This window comes from Prionailurus bengalensis, chromosome A3 (assembly GCF_016509475.1).
Source record: "Prionailurus bengalensis isolate Pbe53 chromosome A3, Fcat_Pben_1.1_paternal_pri, whole genome shotgun sequence".
Classification (NCBI taxonomy): Eukaryota; Metazoa; Chordata; class Mammalia; order Carnivora; family Felidae; genus Prionailurus; species Prionailurus bengalensis.
In genome coordinates, this window is record NC_057354.1 from 57514746 (window position 1) to 57538699 (window position 23954).

Here is a 23954-nt window from a genome sequence, read left to right on the forward strand (position 1 = left end):
CCTAAAACCTTTGTTTGATAAGAGAGCAGTCTTGTGGGACTGAGCCCTTAATCTGACGTTGCTTCCCAGTAGATAGTGTCAGAATTGAGTTGTAGGATACCTAGCTGGTATCCAAGAATTGCTTGGTGATGCTGAAATTGAATGCGGGATTATGGTATAAATGCAAAAATCCTTATCAAAATATTATCAAAGAATTCAGCAATATATACAAAGACTCATATGTTGTCTTTTGACCAAAGGAGGCTTACTTATTTCAGGGAGGCAAATGTGCCTTAATATTCAAAATCCAATCAGTGTAACACATCATATCAAGAGACTAAAGAAAAATTACATGATTATACCAACTGACGCAGAAAAAGTGTTTAGCAAAAATTCAACATCTGCTTATGATAAAGACCCTCTGCAAACTACTAATAGAAGGAACTTTCTGAACTTGATAAAGATCATCTGATTCCAAATGCCAAGTTTTAATTACCCTGCAAAAAAAGTGCCTAGTTGGCAGAAAGGTTGGCCTGTTCACTTAAAAAACCCCAAAGTTGGTGCTCAAGACACATACGTTTGGGAAATGACTGAATAGACTATAAATCATTAGGTGGAAACCATTTATGTTATGGGAAAATCATTGCAAAGAAAATATTCTTCCTTCCTAAAAACTGATAAATAACTCCCATGATTACTTATTCTTTCATTTATTGACCCACAAGCATTTCCAAGCACTCAGCATCATGAAGCGTGCATAGCACTAGAGACATCGCAGTAACCAAGATGGAGATGTCTTTGTCTCCATGAAGTTTACCATCTACAGGGACAAAGGACGCCAAAGAAGTGGTTACAAATGCCATGCTTGTTACGGAAAGGGAAATGTAAGTCACAGTGGAACCACTGCAGGGTCTTTAATCTTGTCTGCCCCATTGGAGAAGGGCTCATTAAGGAAACAGTGGTAGGAATTGTCAAAGCCAAGAGGCATGGGAGGGGCTTCTGAGCAGAGGGAATGGCACGTGCAAAACTCAATAGTGTGGGCACCAAGTGTGGCCCATAGGAGGCGCTGCAAGAAAACCAAGAGAGGGTGACAGTAATGTGTCCTAGGGCTTGTCATCCGCAGTTTGGATTCACCTCAAGGTAGTGGCAAGCAGTAACACCCAACACAGGCAGTGATATGAAGAAAAAGGCATGCTCTTCATTGGAAGACATTTACAAAATGTTTCAGAGGGCAGTGAGTACCCACATGGCTCTCTGTCCACAGTCACACTGTGCAGATGTTGTTAACAGACTACTTACTGCACTACAGTTCACAGACCCACCTGAGGGTCTGTTTCACCCACTAGAGCAGGTTCCCAGGGTGGTAGCGAGTTTCACTCAATTTTGTCCTCCCATTATGTCATAGGTTGTAGCAGGTGGACCAAAATGGCAGTAAAGAGGGGCATCTGGATGGCTTAGTCCATTGAGCATCTGTCAGCCGGCACAGAGCCTGCTTCAGATCCTCTGTCCCCCTCTCTCTGCCCCTCCCCAACTTGCTCTCTCTCTCTCTCTGAAATAAATAAACATTTGAAAAAAATGACAATAAAGAGAAAAGCGCTTCACCTTCTCTTTGATCTGGATGTGCTCCTTTAGGGGTTTTACTCCATGCCTCTGGACAAGCATGCAGTGACAACCAGATAAGCATGCTGTCGCTGGGGGTCAAGCACTTGAAAACAAAGATCAGATCATGGGCTTCGCCTTTTATCACAGTCCTCACCCACATTCTTAGTTCCAGCTTTTCTATCATTTTCTTTAATCTTTAGTTTTGTTATTTTATTTACCAGCGGAACACCTAGCCAACCGGTTTATATCTGATTACCCTAAAGGTTTACGCTTTCATCACCGATGGTGAGTTCTACCTTCAACTCAATTTCCTTAAGGTTGTAAGAGTTATGCTGTTCCTCCTTAAAATCTTCACTTCCACCAGACACAAAAGAACACACTCTGTATGATTCCCCTTACATGAAGTCCCTAGAGTAGTCAAATTCGCTGAGACAGAAAGTAGAATAAAGGCTCCCAGGATCTGGGAGGACAGAGGATATAGGACAGGGAGTTAGTGTTTAATGGGCAGAGTTTCTGTTTGGGAAGACGGGAAAGTTCTGGAGATGGCCAGTGGTGATGGTTGCACAACATGGTGACTTGACCTAATGTCACCGAATTGCACTTGAAAGGGTTAACATAGTAAATTTTATGTGGCATCCATTTTACCACAATAGAAAATACATCTTCACTTTCATTTTTCACTTTCCTACTCATTCTTATGAAGTAATTATGGCACAGAAAAATGAAATATTGATAATAGCTACATAAACCCTGCTCAGCAAACAAGTGTGAAAGGATGTAGCTGAAACTGATCTCTGCTGATAGGCACTGGCACCATGCACATAACCCAAAACAACTACCATCAGCTGAAGGCAACTCTCAGCATGGTGAAATAAAGCGTGTCTGGGCATTTTCACTGTGTACGTCTCTGCCACAGCATTTCCACTCACAAACATTTTCACCGCACAACTAATCGACCGAAAGGACTTCTGCTCTAAAAGACAGAAGGACTGATTGACAGTTTGGTTTCATTTCTCCATTGACAAAGTTCCCATTGTTACATTATATAACTATTGGCTAGACCTCATAATGTTCTATACGGTGATGAGCAGACAGGGTAGTATTAAAATAGCAGGCGATAACTTCTAAATCGACTTGATAGAAGAGATGGTAACCAAACTTACTGGAAGTGTGAAATAAGACAGTCCAAAGCTGTATTGCATACTATACTCTACTAGAAAATATCAGTTACAATGATAACAAAGCTCAGTTACAAATGCATTACAGCATCACTATGTCTTGTACATTTCCCATAGAACTCTAGAACGTCTATGAGCAGATATGTGACAATATGTCAAGGATGAACAGCAGTATAGAAGCCTTTCAGAGTGCAGTACAAAGCTCCGTTATAAATGTGTATCCTAGTCTTTGGAAAACTGACACTTCTCTAAATGAAGGAAGACATTAACAATGAATTTTATTGTATTTTTCATGTTTATTTATGTCCTTTTACATGTCCCTGTTTTACCTTCCATGGCTTGATCTTTTATTACAAATATCCTAATGGCACTTCTATTAATTTTTTTCATGTTTTGTTATGTCCATTAAACATGAACGTCCCTGTTATCTTCTGTGATTTTCTCTTTTGCAGCAAAATTGCCTTACACCCAACTAGATATATAGCAAAACGTTTGTGGCAATCATGTTTGTGGTGAAATGACCAAGAACCATAAAACGTGCAAAGCACGGGCTGTCCAAAAATAGCAAGCAAAATATCAGGATTTTCTGCGATGCAGAGGGGAAAATAACTAATTTTTACAAAAACGCTCATAGCAAAATATCAAAAGGAGATGGCCGACCAAAGTATAACACGCTAACATGCTATCCCAATCTACCATAGCACATACGTCAATTACAGCAATACTCCTATGGGTTTATTGAAAATGATGCTCAGTGAACAAGCGCACAAGAATGGTTGTCTTTATTATCGTTAAAACTGTTAAATTCACTGATCTTGTTCACAGACATATTTTTAAAGGAAAGTGCCTCTTATATGGGACCTCATCATCCACTGAGACCCTAAGACCAGATAGCCTTATTTAAATTGGCAAAACAGAGACATTTGGGGGGAAGGTAAGTAACACTTTCATTGTTTTAACAATGGTCGGGATGACATTTGATGTATCCATAGAGTTTACCTTTCACAGATAATGATCTTGCTGTGTGACATAACTAAATGTCAGAGGCAGGGTGAGAGGGACGTGCCGGCAGCCTGGCATCCCTCCCAACACTGCTTCCCACGCCTGCGCTCCTTACTCAAGGTGTAAAATGCGAATGCCTTTTACTTAGGGATTCCATGACAGCCTCCCCATTTTTATCAATGGTAAGGGGATGTCACCATTTTTACTTATTTCTCTTTTGGTAACACCACCGTATTCTGAGGATGGTATTCATTTTGACTATTATTAACTTGATAAATTCCAACGGATCCTGAGTGCATAAGAATCCCAATCAATAGACTCACCTCCCTTAAATATAAGCAGGTATAAATACTGGAAGCAAAATTTCATGCAACGTGAAAAAGGCTGGGCCAGAGGTTATAAACTGGCAGCTCATGGGCCATCGTGGCCTATAGACCGATTTGGTTTTGCTCGTTGTATTTCTGAATATCGAGCTAATCTCTCGTAAATGAGAGTTTCCACATACAAATTCCTCTGTTTAGTTTATCTTGAAAAATCAGCAGACTGGGCCCTCTGTCCCCCCGTCTGTGCAAGGTGGCAATCAGCTGGAACTGGGCAGGGGCTTCCTCTAGTCAGAGCGAGTACTGGCTCTCCAGCTTGCCTGCCAGCCTCCCCCACGCTGGGCATCCCCACCCATCCAGTCCACACAGCATGCATATGCACTACTAGGCCACACTGTGTGCTGTCCGTCTAGACTGCAGGTCCAAAAGCCTATCTTCGGAGGCTACTCAGACTGCAATGGAGGGGCACCTGGATGGTTCAGTCGGTTGAGTGTCCAACTCTTGATTTCATTCAGCTCAGATCATGATCCCAGGGTCCCACGTGCATGATCCCTGCGCGCATGGGGCCTGCTTAAGATTCTCTCTCTCCCTCTGCCCCTCTTCCCCACTTGTGCTCTAATTAAAAAAAAAAAAAAAAAAAAAAAAAAGACTGCAATGGAGACTGGGGCGAGAAACCTTACATTGTCTTTCTCTTCAGTCTTCTTTTTAGATTCCTGACTTCAAATCGGAACTGCAGCAATGAGAACACAACTCAGCACTCAGATTCCATGGTTTATGGGACTGGCTTCCCATCTCATAAGCAAGTGACCAGTGCTTAGCAACTCAGGGTGGGGGTACCTCCCTCTTCTTACTGGGCCCCATGGCTGGTTTCCGTCAATGGGGCGAGCTCCCTGAAAGGTCCTAAGTGCCACACTTGGAGTTGGTGACTTCTGCAGGCTGAGAGAACATCCCTCAGTGTATGCTGAGGCATACATTGCAGGCTGGGACTTTCTCCTCCACTGAATCCTAATCTGACCCCTGAGCCAGGGCTGAGCACAAGAAGTGACTTGTGCCCTTGCCTCATTATCACCTGAATTAAGGCCTTTTCTTCAGTCTCAGACCCATTATTTGCATTCCGGGGCCATCAGCAAGATAAGATCAATTCTCAGTGTTAGTTAGATTTTTCTTTCTACAAGAGGTTGGGCCCAGAGAGTTAGCCTATAACCAGTGGGTCAGAAAAGTATTTTTGCTGTGTCGAGTATGCAAATATTCATGAGCAGAAATCTCATATTTAGTTTTTACCTGGCTACCTGTGATTGCTCATGACAGACTTAAAAGTTGTGTTTGTGTGTGGTGTGTGTAACACATGGAGATACATGTGTGAAGTCATCCCTAAGCCCTGTGGTTTGCCTTGCTTCACGAAAGACACTGCATCCGATGCTGAGAGTTTTATGTGACACAGAAGACACATTTACTGGGGCCGAAGGCAGATGCGGCTGGAGGTGCTGCTCTCGGAAATCCGATGTGGAAAAAATAAAAGACTATATAGGTCTCTGGATTTCAAGGAAAGTCACAAATTGAAACAACAGCAAGCTATCCCTTCAAATGATAGAGAATTTTTTGGTTCCACACATGAAGGTGTCTGGGAGGAAATATGTGCTGGGCTGAGTGGGAACCAGGTTGGCCTGGGAAGATGTTCCTGGCACTGAATCCCTTGGCTCTCAGGGGCCCGGAGGCCAAGCGAAAAGGGCCAGAGTCTCTCCAGGCTTGGCAGCCCAAATCAATTTTGGGCAAGCCGATCACAAAGAAAGTTCTCCTGGCTGTAAAAGAGGCTGGGCCACAGTGGCGAGCACACGAAGCACTGTGCAAAGTTAATGATTCTGTTGATACGGCTCCTCAGCTTGTGCGTTACAGTGTATCTCCAGTCTTCCAATACCTCTATAAAATCTACTCTAATGAAGTGACAATCGCGTGCCCTGGCTGCTCGAAGGCGGCTTCTGTGACAGAAAAGCTCACTATTTTTCTAGGAATTCTGAAGGAGACGGTCATGCAAGAGACTAGCTTATTAGCATCTATGTAAAGTACATACATCATAATTATTTTGCATAGTTATCTTGTCAAAAGCAAATCAATTTCTTCCTTTCCAAGATAAGAAAGAAACTATGCTCGGAGAGTGAGGAAAGCCAGCGAAGAAAGGAGAAATAAATAAATGAGCACTGTGCTTTTCTGTAAATAATACTTCTTGCTTTTTATTTGAGTTATTTGTGGTTTTCAATTTTATGTTAGGTTGCTTACCACTCAATGGCTTTCAGAGGATCAAACCAATTACATAGTTTACCATCTTGGTTACTTCCTACTGACGAGGCCAATCTTAGATTACTCTGTTAATGGGTCACACTCTCCTTTTTTTTTTTTTTTTTCATATTTATTTTGAGAGAGAGAATGCACAACCAGGGGAGGGGCAAAGAGATAGAGAGAATCCCAAGCTGACAGCATGGAGCCCAACACAGGGCTTGATCCCATGAACCCTGAAATTATGACATAAGCTGAAATCAAGAGCCAGAAGCTTAACCAACCAGGTGCCCCCACAGTCTCCTTTTTGAAGCTACAGGTAGGCTAGGCCAGGGAAATGAATTCCGAAGATGTTCAGTTCTTGCTATCAGCATGCTCAGATCGGGTCCTACGAATTTTGCAAAACGTTCCATGAGCTCAGTGCAACCAAGATGGAGTAGCCATACCACACCATCCACATGGCCCAGAAATTATAACTGATTTGGGTGCGTCCTTACCGCCCACCAAGGCAGCAACTCTGCACCAGGAAATAACAATGACACTGGCCAGTGTCCCAAGAATTTTCACATATTTTACATCTGGGTGTGAAATATGTGCCTCCCTACGCCAAGTAAAGTAATCCACAGATGCCAGGGGAATTTCTAATATCGCCAGGTGGGAAACAAGATCCACGCTGTTAAAATGCTCAGAGCAGCCCTCGGACGCGCCAAGAATTCTTATTTAGCAGAGTCCTCGACTCATGTTTCTCATGAAGTACACATAAAGTCGTCACAGAACTTGTCCTGAATCTGTCAGGACTTCAGGTTCAGATTTTACATCTCTGAAGCGGATTCGACAGCCCCATATTCTAAATATCTTTAACGTTACCAAGTTCTACCCCCTTGTGGCTCTTGGCCCACCCCTTTTCCTTCTTCTTCATTCTCCACTGCAGTAACACCCTTCGATGAAGGGGTTCGGCCAAGGAAGGGGTAGACTGAAAGAGATCTTTCTGAGGGGAAAAAACTCTCCCAGGTATAGGCATTATGTAGGGGGAATGAGAGTAGCCAGGGAGTAGTTAGGTTTGCCAACTGTATCTGAATAGACTTTCTGCAGATCTGGCTGGGAGGGAGAGGGACAGGGAGGGGGCACCGGGATCCAAGACCCGGGAGTGGTGACAGGGACCCTGGGGTACTCTAACCTAGAGAGAGGCAAGACTTGCCATGCAGGCCAATGGCTGAAAGCAATTTTTTTCCTACTGCCCCAGCTAGATGTTAAAGCCCAAGATTTGTCATTCTTTCAACCCGTGTGTTAGTAAATGATTTATGGCAATTTTTGGTTGTGTTGTTTGCGCACCCATCATTAAGTCATGCACGGTTATCCAGGGAGCCTACCGCACCCACCCAACCACCTTGTGTTGGTAGTTTTATGTTCCGTTTGGCTTTTATTCCTCTGAGAGCCTGCCTTCTAAACAAACGTACCACTTGCTTAAAATAAATAGATCAAAGTATAGTAGAGGAACCCACAATTGCCAGTAATTGCTGCCTAATTGCATTTTTCAATTAAGTGGTCGCTAACACTTAACTCCAGCCACTGGTTATATACACAGAGGGGATCTGCGTGCACACCGGTGGCCAAAGCTAAATTAAGAAACTACCCTATTTGGCAAAAGGATGCTATTTTCTCAACTTACCAGAATCAGCATATTTTTGCTCATTTTGCCTCCTCTCCAGCTTCTGATTACCAACTCGGTGATCTCTGCACATCCATGTGTCTTTCGATTTGCTTATCATTGCAAAGGCCAAAGGGATTTCAATTCTTAAGAATTCTATGGTCCAAGCATCATCATAATTATTACACTTTAGGCAAATAATAACCAGTACTACTAATAATATATTTAGTGGAAAAATAGAAGACCGGAGTCCTGCCAGTTATACACACTTGTTCACAGATTCAGAGACAGCAATAAACTCCCTTGGTTTCAGTGGCCTCAAAACACAAAATTGAGACATCAAGACCAAACGGGAAGAAAAAGAAGAAAAGAAAAAAAAAAAAATCACTGCAGAGAGAGTAAAGTCATTACATATATAAATCGGCTATCTTATCAACCAAATCCCTTTAGCAAAGCCATTAGCACTCACGAACCATGCTTCGAATGAAAGCACGTGAATACATGTCAGCAGTAAAACAAAGCCAAGTGAAGACTCTTGTGAGAATCAAAATAGGTTTATTCATGTGAAGCAGCTGAAAACAGAAAACAGTACTGAGGATGTAGACATCATGAGTTTTGACTGTGAATCGCCTAAGCCCTGCAGAGGTAGACAAAAACAAAGACACAGGCCCCCGTCCATGGAGCCTGTACTTGAGGAGGGAGGGACTGTGAGCACACACAGGCGACTAATAAATAAATAAACATATGTCAGATAGTGACAAAAGTGCTAAAGGAAGGAAGCCGCGCACAACAGGACCCAGAGAGACTGGGGTGGGAGCCGTTTCACGCAGGCACACACACATATTTTCTAGTTCTCTTAAAGACATCAGCTCCTTGAGCCCACGGCAGCATCTTTGTATCCTTCCGGACAGGTCACGGAGGATGCACAAAGAATGATGCCATTTTCCTAAGAAGACAGGTAGACATGAATGGTGTATTCATGATTACTTTGGGCAGGACTTTGTTTTACAACTCCTTCCTGCCTCGATTCCTAAAGGAACACAGTTTAAAAAAAAAAAGAAAGAAAAAAGTACAAAGGGACTTGGGAATGACCTGCTGAAAAACATGTTTGCCCTGCTTGTGTGTGAATGGACATTGCTGGGGACCCTGAGGACACAGAGTAGACCCAGCAGCTCAGAGGGTGTCAGGAGGAAGGCCTGGGGGAGAGCCAGCTCCTACAGAGAACGTCTCACCGGACCACAAGCCTTGTGTGCAAGGCCGTCTCTGCTGCCTCCCACCTACTATGCCCCTTACCTACTACGCCTGGCTGTTCACCCTTCAGTCTTTGACAGAGGAACCTGCCACCAAACAAAGGGGGGTGCGTGGCCTTTCTTTTCTATTGCAAATTAACTTACAAAAGCAGACAGATGATTTTTTTTTTTTTACATTTATGCAACACTGAAAACTGCAAGGTTATGATTTAGAGAGAAGCCCGTGCACAACACCAACAGCAGGAGACAGGGCCATCCAGACAATCTAACAACTTGCTACAGAATAACTGGATGAAACAGACTTTGGTGGCGCGATACCGTTATGCTTTGGAGGAGGAAGCAAGACATCGGTTCTTATCCGAGGGCTAACCACATTTCCAAGGTCTGAAGGTGGCAAGTTTTCTACGTGCACTAACTCTACCCTCACATCAACCTCTCATTCTCCTATTTTATGGATGAAATAACTGAGGTTATAGAGGATTATTAACTCACCCAAACTCCACAGCTACTAAGTGGCAGAGATCAGATTTTGGACAACAGGGCAGAAGTTACCACTCAAAGTATATGCAATTACAGTATATGCATCGTATGTAGAGTGACTAAATAAATGACCACGTGAACTAGCATATTTGAGAGTGAGGGGCAGACTATTAATATATGTTCTCGGATAATGGACGCAAATCATGGGTATCATGGACAAACCAGGAGGCACAGTTACCTTAATTACCACATGATTAAGCTGAGGTGAAACAAAAAGTGTCTCTAACTACTATTTACTTATTAATTTTCTCAGTGCTTATTTATTGAGTACCTGCTCTGTGCCAAGCACTGTTCTAGTCAGCACGCCAAAGAGACAAAATCCCTTCCTGCACAGAGCTTCCATCCTAATGAATGTCATTCACGTGTGCAAATGTGTCTGCATGTGCATGCATGTGCATGCAGTTCAACACGTGTGCATGCACGTGCAACCATGAAACACATTTAACACCCTGTCTCCTGTAAACCTGTTGAAGCTGAACTTTGGCCTATTAAAATGTATATGGTAGCCCAAGTTATGGGTTGAACCTTCAACCTATGAATCTTAACATGTTAAATATATATATCAAAAGCATTGGAATTCTATATTCTCTAAGTTATGCATGGGAGAAAAAGCTAGACCAAGCTTCAGAAATTCCAGACTCAAGTTCTAGCTCTGACACCACTTATGAGTTATGCCACCTTGCCTTCTAGAGCTCCTTCCGCCCTACCAGTTTACAGAGTTGCGGTGAGGTCCGACCAACGTCAGCTGTAGAGTCAAATGTGCTTTCAGTTGGTCCACACAAAGATCCTGTGAAGTAGACAGGATGTAATCATCGTGGTCCGATTTTACTGTGAAAATCTGAGACCATCAAGATTAAGGTTAAGAGTGTATGAGATAAGGCACAACTAGGTGCTCTGGAGACTACAGACAGATGCCTAGAACTTAATACTCTTCTCCGGGACAAAACACAGTAGAGCAATGAGGTACGCTGACCATGGATCCCACCTCTACCACTTAAGAGTTGTGATACCCTGGACAGGTTACCTCAGCTCTCTAAACCTGTTTCCTCATCTATTTTTTAAAACTGGGGATAATAATGATGGCTTACCAACCAGAGTTGTTGTGATGATTAAATGAGACAATGGGTATAAAATACTTGGCCCAAATACCAGGCATGGAATAATGCTTCATCCTGGTTGGCTATTATTGTTTTATTAAAGAAACCTGTGATAGAGGGATTATGTAGGCCCACCCATCTCCACCCTCCAATGCCACAATAAAAGACTCTGCTCGGCTGCATTACATTGATCAGGTTTCCCAGCCCATGGATCCCTAGGAAAGAAGCTTAGTAATAGGGAGTAGCAGAATTGCCTGTGGCAGAGTCACAGGAACACGGCAAAAGAATTGTCCCATGGCCTTGTGACTCCACGAGAAACTTTCCATGGATAACAAAATTTTTAAACTGCTTTAGAGCACTTTCACAGGCAGGCTGGGCATGTGTAATCTGTTCCATTTGCCGCTGAAATTTCTAAAGACAGTTGTGAATTTGACTTTTCTGTTTTTCACATGTGGGCCTTTGTATGCCAACACCAAGTATTAACATGAAACTCACCTTTAAAAATATGGTTATGTCACAACCACCCAGAGAGCTTTCAAAGGAATTCCCATACCTCCCCTGGAGTTATTGAAGAGGGAAAGGAATGCATACATCTTCAAACAAGGGATGAATTTTACAAACCAAGATTAGAAAGGCCTAGAACAGTGATGAACAATGTGTAGGATTGTTGCAGGAAGTACATCAATTATGATTCATCACATTTAAAAGATGTAATTGCAAGAGAGTAACCTCCAATTGTGCACGCCTCATTTAGAATGACAATACGCCCATGTCTGCACGTCCCTTTAATATAATAAACACATGCTTCTCTTGGCTTAAGTTTCTTTTGCTATAAAAGTAAAATCTTTGTTATAAATTACTTCCTCCCCTACAGAGTATCTCTTATTATCCCTTGGAAATGTTAAACAGGTGGGGCAGATACATATCCCTACTTCTACTAATTAAATGTGAGAACCAAGTCTTGGGAGGATCATACAACAAAGTTAATGGCAGAACTCAAAGTGCCACAGGGTCTTCCTGCTTCTAATCTGGGGACATATTTTCCAAACCTCAAGTCCAACACTTTTTCAATTGCTGAACTATTTCTCTTCTACCCAACTATGAAAATATAGAAGAGAAAAGGAGAATAGTTACATCTTCCCATCCTGCAGATAGAAAAACTAGGAAGAGAACATACTATATTCACCTTACATTGAAGAGAGTCCATTATGATATCCTATGGGCAGAACATATCCATGGGCTTTTAACACTACATAGCACGCATTTCTTTTAAAAGTGCCATATAAAATGTCACTGAGCCATCCAGCAATGTGAACACAGATAAAACCATCTCGTACTTCAAACACAGAAGATTACTATCTAGCCACATCCGAAATAAAGGAAAATGTCTCCGAGGCCAGAAACAAGAGAAGTCCAAGCAAGAGACATCAGTAGGATTTCAAGCCACAGTGAACCTGGGGGATTGGATTCCACACAAGTTACCTGCACTACGTGCTGGGACCTAGCATTTGAACACCTATATGAAGCCAAGAAATCCGAAGTCAGACCAGTAAGGGAAGGATTCATGCATAAATTCCTGAGTCTCAGAGAGCTACTTTGTGCCAAATAAACACGTACTAAAAGATGTCTATAGCCAAGGAAAAATTGAAGGAAATACATCAACTCTTTATAGCCTTGGGCAGAGGGAAAATTCACCTGTGAAATATAAAATTCCAGATTGACCCCACACACAGGTTTAAAGTCCACTTGAATAATATAGGAAAACCAAGCTAGCACTAAAAACCAATCACTGAAATTCTGGTCCCAGCATGAAAACTCAAAACCATTTTTGTTAGAACCATTCATAACTTAAGGGAAACAAACCACTTCCAAGTAAACATCCCCTGCTGAAGCTAAGCTCACGATAAAAAATATAATCTATATGAGGAAATAAATATCCAAAAGGGAAAAATCGGTAAATGTGATAAACATAATTAACAACTAAAAATAACAGAAAAATCTACCTTTTTAAGTTTTTTTTAATGTTTATTTTATTTTTGAGAGAGAGAGAGAGAGACAGAGACAGAGACAGAGCATGATCAGGAGAGGGGCAGAGAAAGAGAGAGAGACACAGAATCCAAAGCAAGCTCTAGGCTCTGAGCTGTCAGCACAGAGCCTGACACAGGGCTCGAACCCACAAACCGTGAGATCACGACCAAAGTTGAAGTTGGACGCTTAACCAACTGAGCCACCCAAGTGCCCTAACAGGAAAATCTAAAAAAAAAAAAGGAAAAACAAAAACCACAACAACAACTATAAAATGAATACAGTTTAAATAAAATACTCCAAAGGAGTAGTATAAGTTAATTAAATAGTAGAATAGTATGAACAAAATGCATTTTGGACTGGAAAAAGAACCAAAGCAGCATGAATGAAAATATAATTAAAATGAAAAATCCAATGAGTAAGTTAGGCACAGATTAATCTGTGAAAGTATAATGTGGTGCTGGAAAAAAAGATCTGATAAAATCACCAAGAAATAGAAAAGAGATGAAAAACACCAAACGGCATTAAGAAACATGGAAGCACAAGTCCAAGCAACAAAAATAAAATAAGTCAATACCTAGACATACTGAAGAAGCAGCAGAATATCAGAAATAACCAAATGAAAAATCATAAATACACACAGACAGCAAAGTCTGATTAATTTAAAAGGCAATGAGAGTAATAACATAAATCTCCTTAGCAACAAAACCAGACAGAAAGTAATGAAACAATATTTTCCAACTGATAAGTGATAATAATTCCAACTCCTATGTTGTTATATAATCATTCAAGAGAATAATAAAGATAAAGACATTGTTAAAGATCAAGAGAGTTTATCATTCAAAGATCCTCCCTGAATGAAGTATGTATCAAAGAAAACCAGTAAAAAGAAAACAATGTGGAAGGGAGAGAGAAGAAGTAACAATAAAAAAATCGGTAAGCATGTTTGCAAATCTATGTAAACACTGCTTATAAAAATTAAAAACTAATTTGGAAGAAATTAAATACAAACGAGGTCTAAAAATTAAAGTCTAATTTGGAAGAAGTTAAATATAAACCAGGTCTGAATTCTAAACCAAAAATTACAATTCTGAAACAGACAAATAGCAGTTAAAAATTTTAAAGTTTAAATATTATTAAGGAACAGTATAAAACAATAACATAATAGTAAATACTGCGTTTGCCATGTTCCAAAAATTGTTTACATATTTTACATATATTAACTAATTTATTTTTTATAGCAGCTTATGACATTGGTACTTTCATTATACCCATTTAACCAATAAGGCAACTGACCCCAGAGAGTTTTAAGTTATGTACCCAATATCTCACAACCACAAAATATGTAGGAAAATGTAACTGGGATGTGAGCCAAAGCAGTCTTCCCTGACTCCTGTTAAATCAGGTAATCAAATTAAAATTGAAAAGTAAGCACAAAAGGAATAGAAACAGAATATATAATAATATGTTAAAAATAAATGAAAAAAATTGACTAGGCCAAAATATGACACTAAAATTAAATATACCAGATAAAAGCACAATAAACAAAGAACAAAATAAGCTTGCATATATCTTAACTTACAATAAATGTAACTGTAATTTTTTAAATTACAAATATTTTTAAAATTTAAATTAAATATAAAAAAATCCAGTTATATGTAGGGGTTTTTTTGAGCTTTAAGTACGGACTTTATTTAAAAAAATTTTTTTTAACATAATTTATTGTCAAGTTGGCTAACATACAGTGTATACACTCTTGTACTGTTGGTGGTAATGCAAACTGGTGCAGTCACTCCAAAAACAGTGTGGAGGTTCCTCAAAAAATTAAAAATAGAATTACCCTATGACCCAGCAATAGGACTACTAAGAATTTATCCAAAGAATACGGGAGTGCTGATTCATAGGGGCACATGTACCCCAATGTGTATGTAGTTTAACAAAATATATCTGAAGAACAATTATCTAGTTGATTTGATTGCAATGTTAAGGGAAAAGATATGTCTGGAAAATGTAGATGTGAGAACAGATACAGAAAAAATACATGTGCAAAATCTAGTTTTATTTTGAATAGCAATAGCAATAAGAGAAAAAAACAGACTATGAGCCACAAGAATATTATTGAAAATAAAGAAGCTCATAATTTAATCATTAAAGAATTCACTCAGAAGATATAATATTAAACTTGTATGAACCTAATAACTTGGCATCAAAATATATAAAGCAAAAACTGACAAAATTACAAATAGTAATTGGCATCACAATCTTAGAGACTGATTTTAATGTACCCCATAACCTAATAGATAAAATAACCAAAACTCAGCAATTCTATTAAATATCTGAACACCATAATTAAAATGTAATCTAATCCTCTGTGTGGAGGCATGTTATCTTCATATGTGCACATGTGCCTGTATAGAATCCTACATCCAATAAATAGAGAATATATAATCTTTTTTTCTTTCTTTTTTATATTAGAGAGACAGAGAGAGTGGAGGAATGGGGGGGGGGAGAGAGAGAGAGCACAAATTTTAAGCAGGCTCCACGCTTAGCATGGAGGCCAACACAGGTCTCAATCTATGAACCTGGGATCATCACCTGAGCTGAAATCAAGAGTCGGACACTCAACTGACTCAGCCACTTAGGCACCCCTATAATCTTTTTCAAGCAAGCATGGAAAATCCAGTTTAAAAACGACCAGATATTAAACCACAGAGAACATCTCAATCAATATCAAAAATCAATTATCAGGCTTATCTAACCAAAATTAAATAAAATATGAATAAATAAAAAATAACCACATATCTCAATATGCTTGCTGACTAAAAACTATAATTCTAAATAATTATTGGGCTAGAATAAAAAAATCATAAGGGAATTTAAAAATACTGAAAACTAAACAATAGTGAAAACTCTACATATCAAAACTATACAATGCAACTAAAGTAGGACAGAACAATATACTTTTGGCTTTATATACATATATTGCTGGGGTACCTGCTGGCTCAGTCGGTTAAAGTGTCAGACTTCAGCTCAGATCATGATCTCGCGGTTTGTGAATTCAAGCCCCATGTCAGGCTCTGGACTGAGGGCTCAGAGCCTAGAGCCTGCTTCAGATTCTGTATCTTCCTCTCTCTCTGCCTTTCCCCTGCTCATGCTCTCTCAAAAATAAATAAACGTTAAAAAAAAAATAAATACATTGCCATTCCTCTAAGATATACCCATTTGGATCATGAGAAACCATCTTTAAGAAGAGTTTCTTTTACTATTCCTATTTCAGCACATGAGGCATTTCTTTGACTTCATAAAGACTGTATTGGATTTTACAGATTTTAAATCGGTGGCTGGGTGCCCTTGATGAGATACTTCAGTCATCTTTCCAGCTTTAACACTGATATGTTAAGTTCTCATTTCAGAATACAGGTGGTTTGTCAATTAATAGCAGTAATGATTTCATGCAATTGCTTAGGAAAGTGCAATTTCATTTGCATCACCTCCCTGAATTCTTTAGTCTTTGCCATGCTCTTTATTGTTATTATAATTTGCAATACAGATAAATTTACATAAACATAGTTATCATGACTATGCTTTGTAACACAGTCCTGAGTGTTAGTTTATCACAGCTTTGAATTTAATGAAAACAAGTAAATAGCCACATTTTGGAGGAACTGATGAAGAGAAATGGCTTCTTAGGAGTTGTAATAACTAAAATAAACTACTGAAATAGTTTTGTGCATTTTCCTAAGACTGATGTCATTTTAGCATAAGGGCATGCCTATTTTAGAACATAGGAGCTCATAAAAACATTTGTCATTAAAATTTTTGAAAGTAATATTATGTTTTCAACTATAATTGTTTTTTTTCCAGGGATTAATTATCATTGTTAGGTGGGAATACACATATTAGAAAATAAGTAAATTCAATAATTAATGAGCTAAACTTTCAATTCAGGAGTGAAAAAAATATAGATATGCCAATAAAGTAGGAGTAACTAAGTAATACAGAGAAGAAATTGGTAAACTAGAAACCAAACAAAATCTAATTCTTTGAAAAAGTATAAAATAGATAAACTTCGGAGACTGTTGATCAAGGTAAAGAAAGAAAGAAAAATTACCTGTTATTCTTTTAAAAGACATGAAAATATTTCTGCGTTACGGTGCAGTGATAAGATTCCAGGTGGCACCTGAATGATCCTTAGAAACAATACAAGCTGCTGCAGTCATCCTTCACACAGAACACAGGAAATGTATGGTTAACCCAAAGTGGAGAGAGATGGAAGCTTTCAGACAAAAAGAAATCAAAATTCTTCTTTTAGCTTTGTTAGGAACAAGCGCACGCCATCAGGAGACCGAGCTCCACGAGTGTGTTCAAAGTAAGATGTGGTTCAGAAACAAGGAAAGATCACGAGCTTCACCCACTGTCCAACCAGCTGGTGTATACAATTCAGGAAAAACAAATACAACAAAGAGAAACAGATCAAGGGCAACGATAGGCTTTTCTAAGAGATCAAGATCTCAGGTAATACAGACAGATAACAACTGCAGAAACTATCTGGTTTCATATTTCAAATCAGGACAGACTTGATCCCAGAGGAGAAACCTTCAGGAACCAAACTGCTTTGACTTTTCCTTAAAATAATACTACAAGTTATTTAATGTCAAGACAACGGGGTGGAGGGAAGTGGAAAATTCTGCATCCTAACCCCAAGTTTAAGGGCAAAGGAGATGAAAAGGCAGGATTCAGGCTGACACCTGGAAGAGGCAAACAGGCCAGCTCAACAAGACTACTAGGTAGGTGAGGGGACAAGAGAACGGAGTTGTGTTGCTTTAAACAGCAGGGACCCAGTACTCTGTCCCTGAACTCCGAAGAATGGTAGAACACATGCCCAAGTTCACCTGGTTTAGGATAAATCCACTGATCCACTTCATGGGCAAGGAAATCAGAGGAGACAATCTTAGAACACTCCTGGAAGTTCTTCCTCTTCTTAATTCTTTGGCTACCTATTACTCTAAGCTGTAGAACTCCATTGCTGTGTATAGGATTACCAAGCAAGGTGTGCATTTTATAACTGTTAAAAAAATCAACAATCATTCAAAACATAGATCTTAAAAATTAAAGAATAATACAAGTTCACATGTGCTAACTTGGATCTAAGTGAAAAACAAATTCTAAAACTGCAAAATTTAACACCTGTTCAAAAGTATAGTAAGTTTCCTACATTCTTTGATTTATTTAACCTACTTTACATACACATTCACATCATCATCATGATGAGAGGATTTTCTTTTTAACCAAATAATTCAGAAATTGAGTTTCTCTAATAATCAGGTAAAACAGTGAAAAGTTGAATCATTCAACACTCTCCCGCAAATGTACCTGCTCACTTCTGACTGCAATATTTCTAAGGTTATATTGTACTGCAATATAGCAAACAATTCTGAATTCACCATCAGGCATGATTTAAACCGTTATTAGGAGCCTCCATTTGGGGCAACCTGTTACCTTTGTTTAGATTAATCACCAGCAATGTTTCTCCATGTTCTCTGGGTAGGTAAGTTCAGGTACACCAGGTACATGGCATAAAAGTGCTCCAAATAGAAACCATGGCATTTTGCATGAGTTAACACATCTGTAATCTCTCAAGTCTCCCTGCACAGCTCAATTCATCATCGTGCCCAAAATATGAGCAAATTAAGTCATATAAGTCTCCCCAAATAATAGTTTTTCCAGGGCAAAAATTAAGATAGAATTTGAATGACTAGATACTGTTTAATGGGCTGTAAAGGCATCCCACAATACAAGGACAGTCTTCCTAAAATCCAACAAAAAGTTCAGGGCCGGTGGGGGAGGTGTGTGGGGGTGGATATCTGGGCATTTCCAGGCTTCTCTAAGGGCAGAGTTGCAATAGGAAGGCAGGGCTGGACTATATATACACAAAGAACCTAGGAAAGACCCCCAAGAACTGGCTTTGGGAGACTCAAACTATACTCTCTCTTCTGGGAACTATATATACCCTTTACCCCACCCATGGCAGTCTCCACTGAGGTCTCTCTCTGGTCAGACCCTTCTGGTTGGGAGACGTGAACATCTGTCTGTGTTCCCATTTCTGTGCCACCCCAGATGCAGGGAAGAAAGGGGACTTAGTAGCCAGTAAAGATGACAATTGGGGGAGGGGCAGAAAGGTCAGAACAACAAGTGCCAGGGAATATAAATACATCTGGGTATAAAACAAAAATACTGCCAATGGGCAGATGAATACACCTATGAACTCATAGAAGCATTTTAATAAAACACCACACAATTAATGGCATAAAGTCAAACGAGATGAATAGATGATGACAGAAAACAACAAGTATGAAAGAGCAACCCACACATGAATAGGAACACTTGGGAAAGGCTGAACCTAAAGAAGTAGAGAAAGGCAGGAGGTTACCCAGCGCAGTGGAAAAGGAAACACAGTGCCAGAGCACTACCCAAGGCCTCAGTTCACTCCTCTTCCACGCCTACTAGTGACAATATTCAGCGCTTACCACACGTCCAGCATTTTCTAAGAATGTTATACATAGGTAGTGTCATTTAATTCCCATAACAAAACAAGCCTCCAGGATAGACACAAAGATGAGACATCAGACAGACCTGGATGGAATTCTGGCTCCCCACCCACCAGCAAGGTAACCTCCCCACTGCTGTTTCTTCGTATAGGAAATGGGGTAATCAGACCTACCCACGATGGTTGTGAAAATTAGAGGTAATGAACTTAAGTGCCTACCAGCAGCTGTTATTAGTGTAATTAATCAGATTAAAATAATCAGGAGTGAAGAACAAAACAAAGACTTGTAATTGAATAGAAATAGCAACTGAGCAGCAGTAATGGAAACAGGGCACAAAAGCACCTCTCCAGCGATGGAGGCTGGGACAGAGTGAACAGAGCCTGCATTTGGCTCCCCACTTTGTATATCTGTGGGCAACTCCTGTAAACTCTCCAGAGTTTCAGTTTCCACCTCTATCAAGGGCGGGGGAGGGTATTAATATCTGCCCTTCCTGCATGGCAGGGTTGTTGTAAGGACCATGTGAGGAGACAGCACCTGAGTTTATTGTTACAGACAAGGAGTTTACGTAAATGTGTATACCCTACCTGATAGATGGGGAAATCCACTTCCCCTGCTTCCACTTCTCAGGTGGAATTAAAACACTGAACTAGTACAACAATGTCAAAGCCAGGCAACTGCAGCCTGAAAAGTCTCTAAACAGCATGTGCCTCCTTTGGCCACCATTAATAGAATCTAATTAATTTTATCTGACATCAGGCTTACCTCCCACAACTTCCACCCTCCTGCAAACCATCTCTTCTTACCTGCTTTGTGCCTTCCTCCCAATTTGTGCCTTTGTTCATTCCTCTCTGGAATGTTGTTCCCTTTCATCTCCGACTGACCCTACCCTGGTCATCCTTGAAAGCCCAATTTAAATGCTCCCTTCACATCGTGAAGTGACTTCTGCCTCCCGACACTGCCATATTATCTTTTCTGAATTTGTCACACGACTTAGCACTTTCTTGTATTAGGGTCACTGGTGTGTATGGCATCTCTCCCACCAATCAAGAAGCCCAAGGCCGACAGGCAAGGCGTCTTCTCATCCTTTAGGGCGACCTGCCTCACGGTGCAGCACAGGATCTTTCCGAGGACAAATGCAGAAGACGTATGCAATAATGCATACGTGTCTTTCGACCTAATAACTTTTTGAATCATGACGACAGTAGTTGACATATTTTAAAATAAAAAAAGTATTTAAAATATATAGCAAAAATAGCATAAAGCACCATGAGCACAACAAAAGTTTACGTGTTGGGGGCGTGGGGAATGCAGATGAGAAAAGACATTCTGCGCTTCTGCTTTCCAAATGAGAGTTAAGGAGACAGTTTAAAAAGTGGGTTAATTATTTTTAAATATGCATCTTGCTTCACTGGCCTCAGTCACCTAAGAAAACGCTTCCTGGATAGTGACAGCCTCAGCCCAAAGGAGGGGAGGAGACAGGGTGTTCCTGTCGCAGCTGCAGGCACTCAGTCGTCGGTCCTCTTCCATGCACCTCATTAGTCAGGTGCATGGCAGGGTCTGGGTCACTGCCAAGGCGCCTCTCTCTCAGAGCATCCAGGGCTTTAACCGTTTTAGTCTCTGTGCTAGCCCGCGCCTCTCTCCCAGTGGGGGAGACCAATAAACCTCAGCTAACTCGCCTCCTCCCTCAGTAAACAGGTCTCTACTTTGGCAGGAGGCTGTACCACTTGGTGTCCGAGGCAAAAGTAAGCAGCAAATCGCTGAGTTTGTATGGACTAATAGCTTCGGGCTATTTCAAGGCCAATGTCCACTTAAGAACCAAAGCATGAAAGTGTTCCTCCCGGGGTCCCTGTGGAACAGAAGCTGCTTTGTCGCCCCTGCCCTGATCCGCAGGGAGGTGGCCACCACCCAGAGGCCAACTCGCCTACTCGGACGCCCACCTGGGCGTCCCCTTCCGATCGCCTCCACCCCAGCTCCCGGGTCCAGCTCGCTCACCTATCTTGGCCAGGGAGGCCAGCAGGATCCACAGGGTGATCTCGAAGGGGATCTGCACGTGGGGGTAATCCAGGGTGAACACTGGCAAACGACTCTCCTCGAACGGCGTCGTTCCGGGAGCCACCACGCTCGCGGGGCTCGGCGGGCTGGAGCTGGAGCCCATAGCCCTGGACGCGTCCAGCAGGGTCTCAGCCAGGGTGCCCGCCGGCCCTGCCACCTGCAGGAGCAGCAGCAGCAGCAGCAGTGGCGGCGGCGGTGGCGGCGCCCGCAGGCTCCTCCCGGCGCCCGCGGGCTCCATGGGGTCGGCTCCCCGAGCTGCCGGCGAGCCCCGCGCTCGGCCCTCCGCGAGCTCAGCGCATCGCTCCGAGGCAGCGCCGCGCGCTCGGCTGCGCACAGTGCGGATCCGTGAGCCGCCGCCCGCCGCGGGGCCGGGGTCTCTGCAGCTGCCGGTTCGGTCCCCGCTGCGAGCGGGCACACCGCCTGGCCGAGCGCGCACCCTCAGCCGCCCTCCGCCGCCGGCCGCCGGCCCATGCCCGGTGCGCCGCTCGCCGGCCGCAGCTGCAGGCCCTGCCCCGGGCGGCCCGCGGGCGGGGGCGGGGGCAGGGGCGGGGCGGGCACGGCGCCCGGGCCGCGGGGCGGGAGGACGCGAGCACCGGGCCGACGCGCCGCGCACCTGCCCCAGCCCGCGGGCGACGCGGGGCCGCGCTCCTCTCTAGCCCGCACCGCGCGCCCGGCCCCCCCCACCCCCGGAACCAGCCGGCTCCGGGCGGAATCGCGCAAGGTGGCCGGAGCTGTCCCCGCCCCGGAGGCAGCGTCGGGCGTCCCTCCAGCGAAGGGGCCGGCGCGACCCACGCGTCGCGCCCTTTCCCCCGCAGGCTCCTACGAGGGGACGCCGGGTGTGCCGGGCTCGCGCCCAGGCGCCGCAGGCTCGGGGTCCGGAGGGGAGGCCGGCCCCGCGGGGTGGGGGCGCTCCCGGCCCGGCCCCGGAGCTGCGGAGGCCGGGACACACTGGGGAGCTCTGTGGCTGTTTCAGAAAGTTGAGAAAAGCCTCATTTTGTTCCCCTTCCGAGGGTTATCACATCGCGTACTGTACAGGGCATTCTGCGCGCTGAAACTGTCCGTGCCAGACTCTCTTCCCACGCTCCCACTTTTCTCGTCCACCCCGTACTGGTTTCGCTCCCTCCACCACTGTCGCTTCCCCTGTTTTCTCCCTGCCCCCGGTCACGAAAAAGAAAAACAGCTGTCTCTGTTTTCAGGCTTAGAGGTGCACACGTCCGAGAGCAACACAAATATAATTATTTCGTGAAAAGCCAGTGATTTGCCTAGCTCAGATTGACTCGCTCCGCTAATTACAGGACGGGTTGCGGTTAGGAGAGGGGAGGAAAAGGGAGCGCGATTCTCCTTGGATCTCCAGGAGCTTCCAGCGCCGACCGCCCCCTGCCTTCGGAGCGCAGCCTGCTCACAGGGCAGTTTTCCGCTTCCCTGGGTGAAGTCTTACTGCCCCAGTATCTTCATCACCAGAAACTGAAAGGATCCATCGTCGAAAGCGGACCGGTCGTCATTCAAATAATTGAAACCGTTTTCCCTTCGATATTTAGGAAATAAAACCCTTCTCTTTTTTCAAATGTTTTCAATGTCAAAATATGATTCCTGCTACTAAGCACTCGGCATTTCAGAGTTTAAAGCAGACCCCCCCCCCCCCCCAGTTCTAACATAGGGAATCTATGAGAGGTCAACAGAGGATACACGGGAGAAAGAAAGAAAAAAAAAAAAGGTCTCCACCTGAATAGAGCATATAAGTCATCTTCAGACTTTGAAAGTTATGCAGGACAAGTCCAGGATAAGAGAAGGATTCTAGGAGTACTTCAGTTAATATAAAGCATTAGTGTTTCAAAAGTGTAACAAGAATTGAATGTAGGGATGTCCTATCTTCTTAAAGAGAATCAAGGAGCCATTCAAAAATCTGCCTGCCTTCTAAATTTTCATTAAAAAGTATGTGCTTCATATGCCTGGGAAGAAAGGAGCAGCAAATAATACGTTTGTAAAACTGTGTAGCTCTATGTGGGGAGCTGCATGCAAAGCACTTTACCTGTATTTTTTGTCAATTATCACAAAACCTCAAAGAGGCAGACATTCTTCTACCCATTTTACATTCTTGTACCCCTTTTGTAAGCGAAGAATTGTCGATGAAGAAATACTTAAAAGCAAACAAGCAAGCAAGCTGATGTACCCAAGTTTACCAATCAAATAATGGTCTCGGAGGAATTTAAGTCAGCCTGTCCGTGCCAGCACTCCCTCCACCTGAGGACTAGTTGGCCATGAATGGCAGATTATTTTCTCCAGTGGTTTTACATAGAACAGTGGAGGCTAATTTAAAGATTGTCCAAAAAAGCCACAGCAGAATAAAGTTTTCTTTGCAGTAAGCAAATCGGGCCAGTTCTACAAGTTTAGTGAAATAACAGCAGGGCAAGGGCACATTCAGACAATAATTTCTAGAAGTTT

General features: G+C 42.4%; 1 protein-coding gene across 1 annotated transcript in view; it reads right to left on the reverse strand.

Moving 5' to 3' along the window:
- The window catches only part of SLC9A2 (solute carrier family 9 member A2), a 100632-nt gene extending 78647 nt beyond the window's left edge, over positions 1-21985 (reverse strand). The window contains exon 1 of the mRNA XM_043603055.1: positions 21453-21985. Coding sequence (XP_043458990.1) covers positions 21453-21750 — 298 coding nt within the window. The 5' untranslated portion in view covers positions 21751-21985. The remainder of the gene's footprint in view (positions 1-21452) is intronic.
- Positions 21986-23954: the final 1969 nt, after the last annotated feature.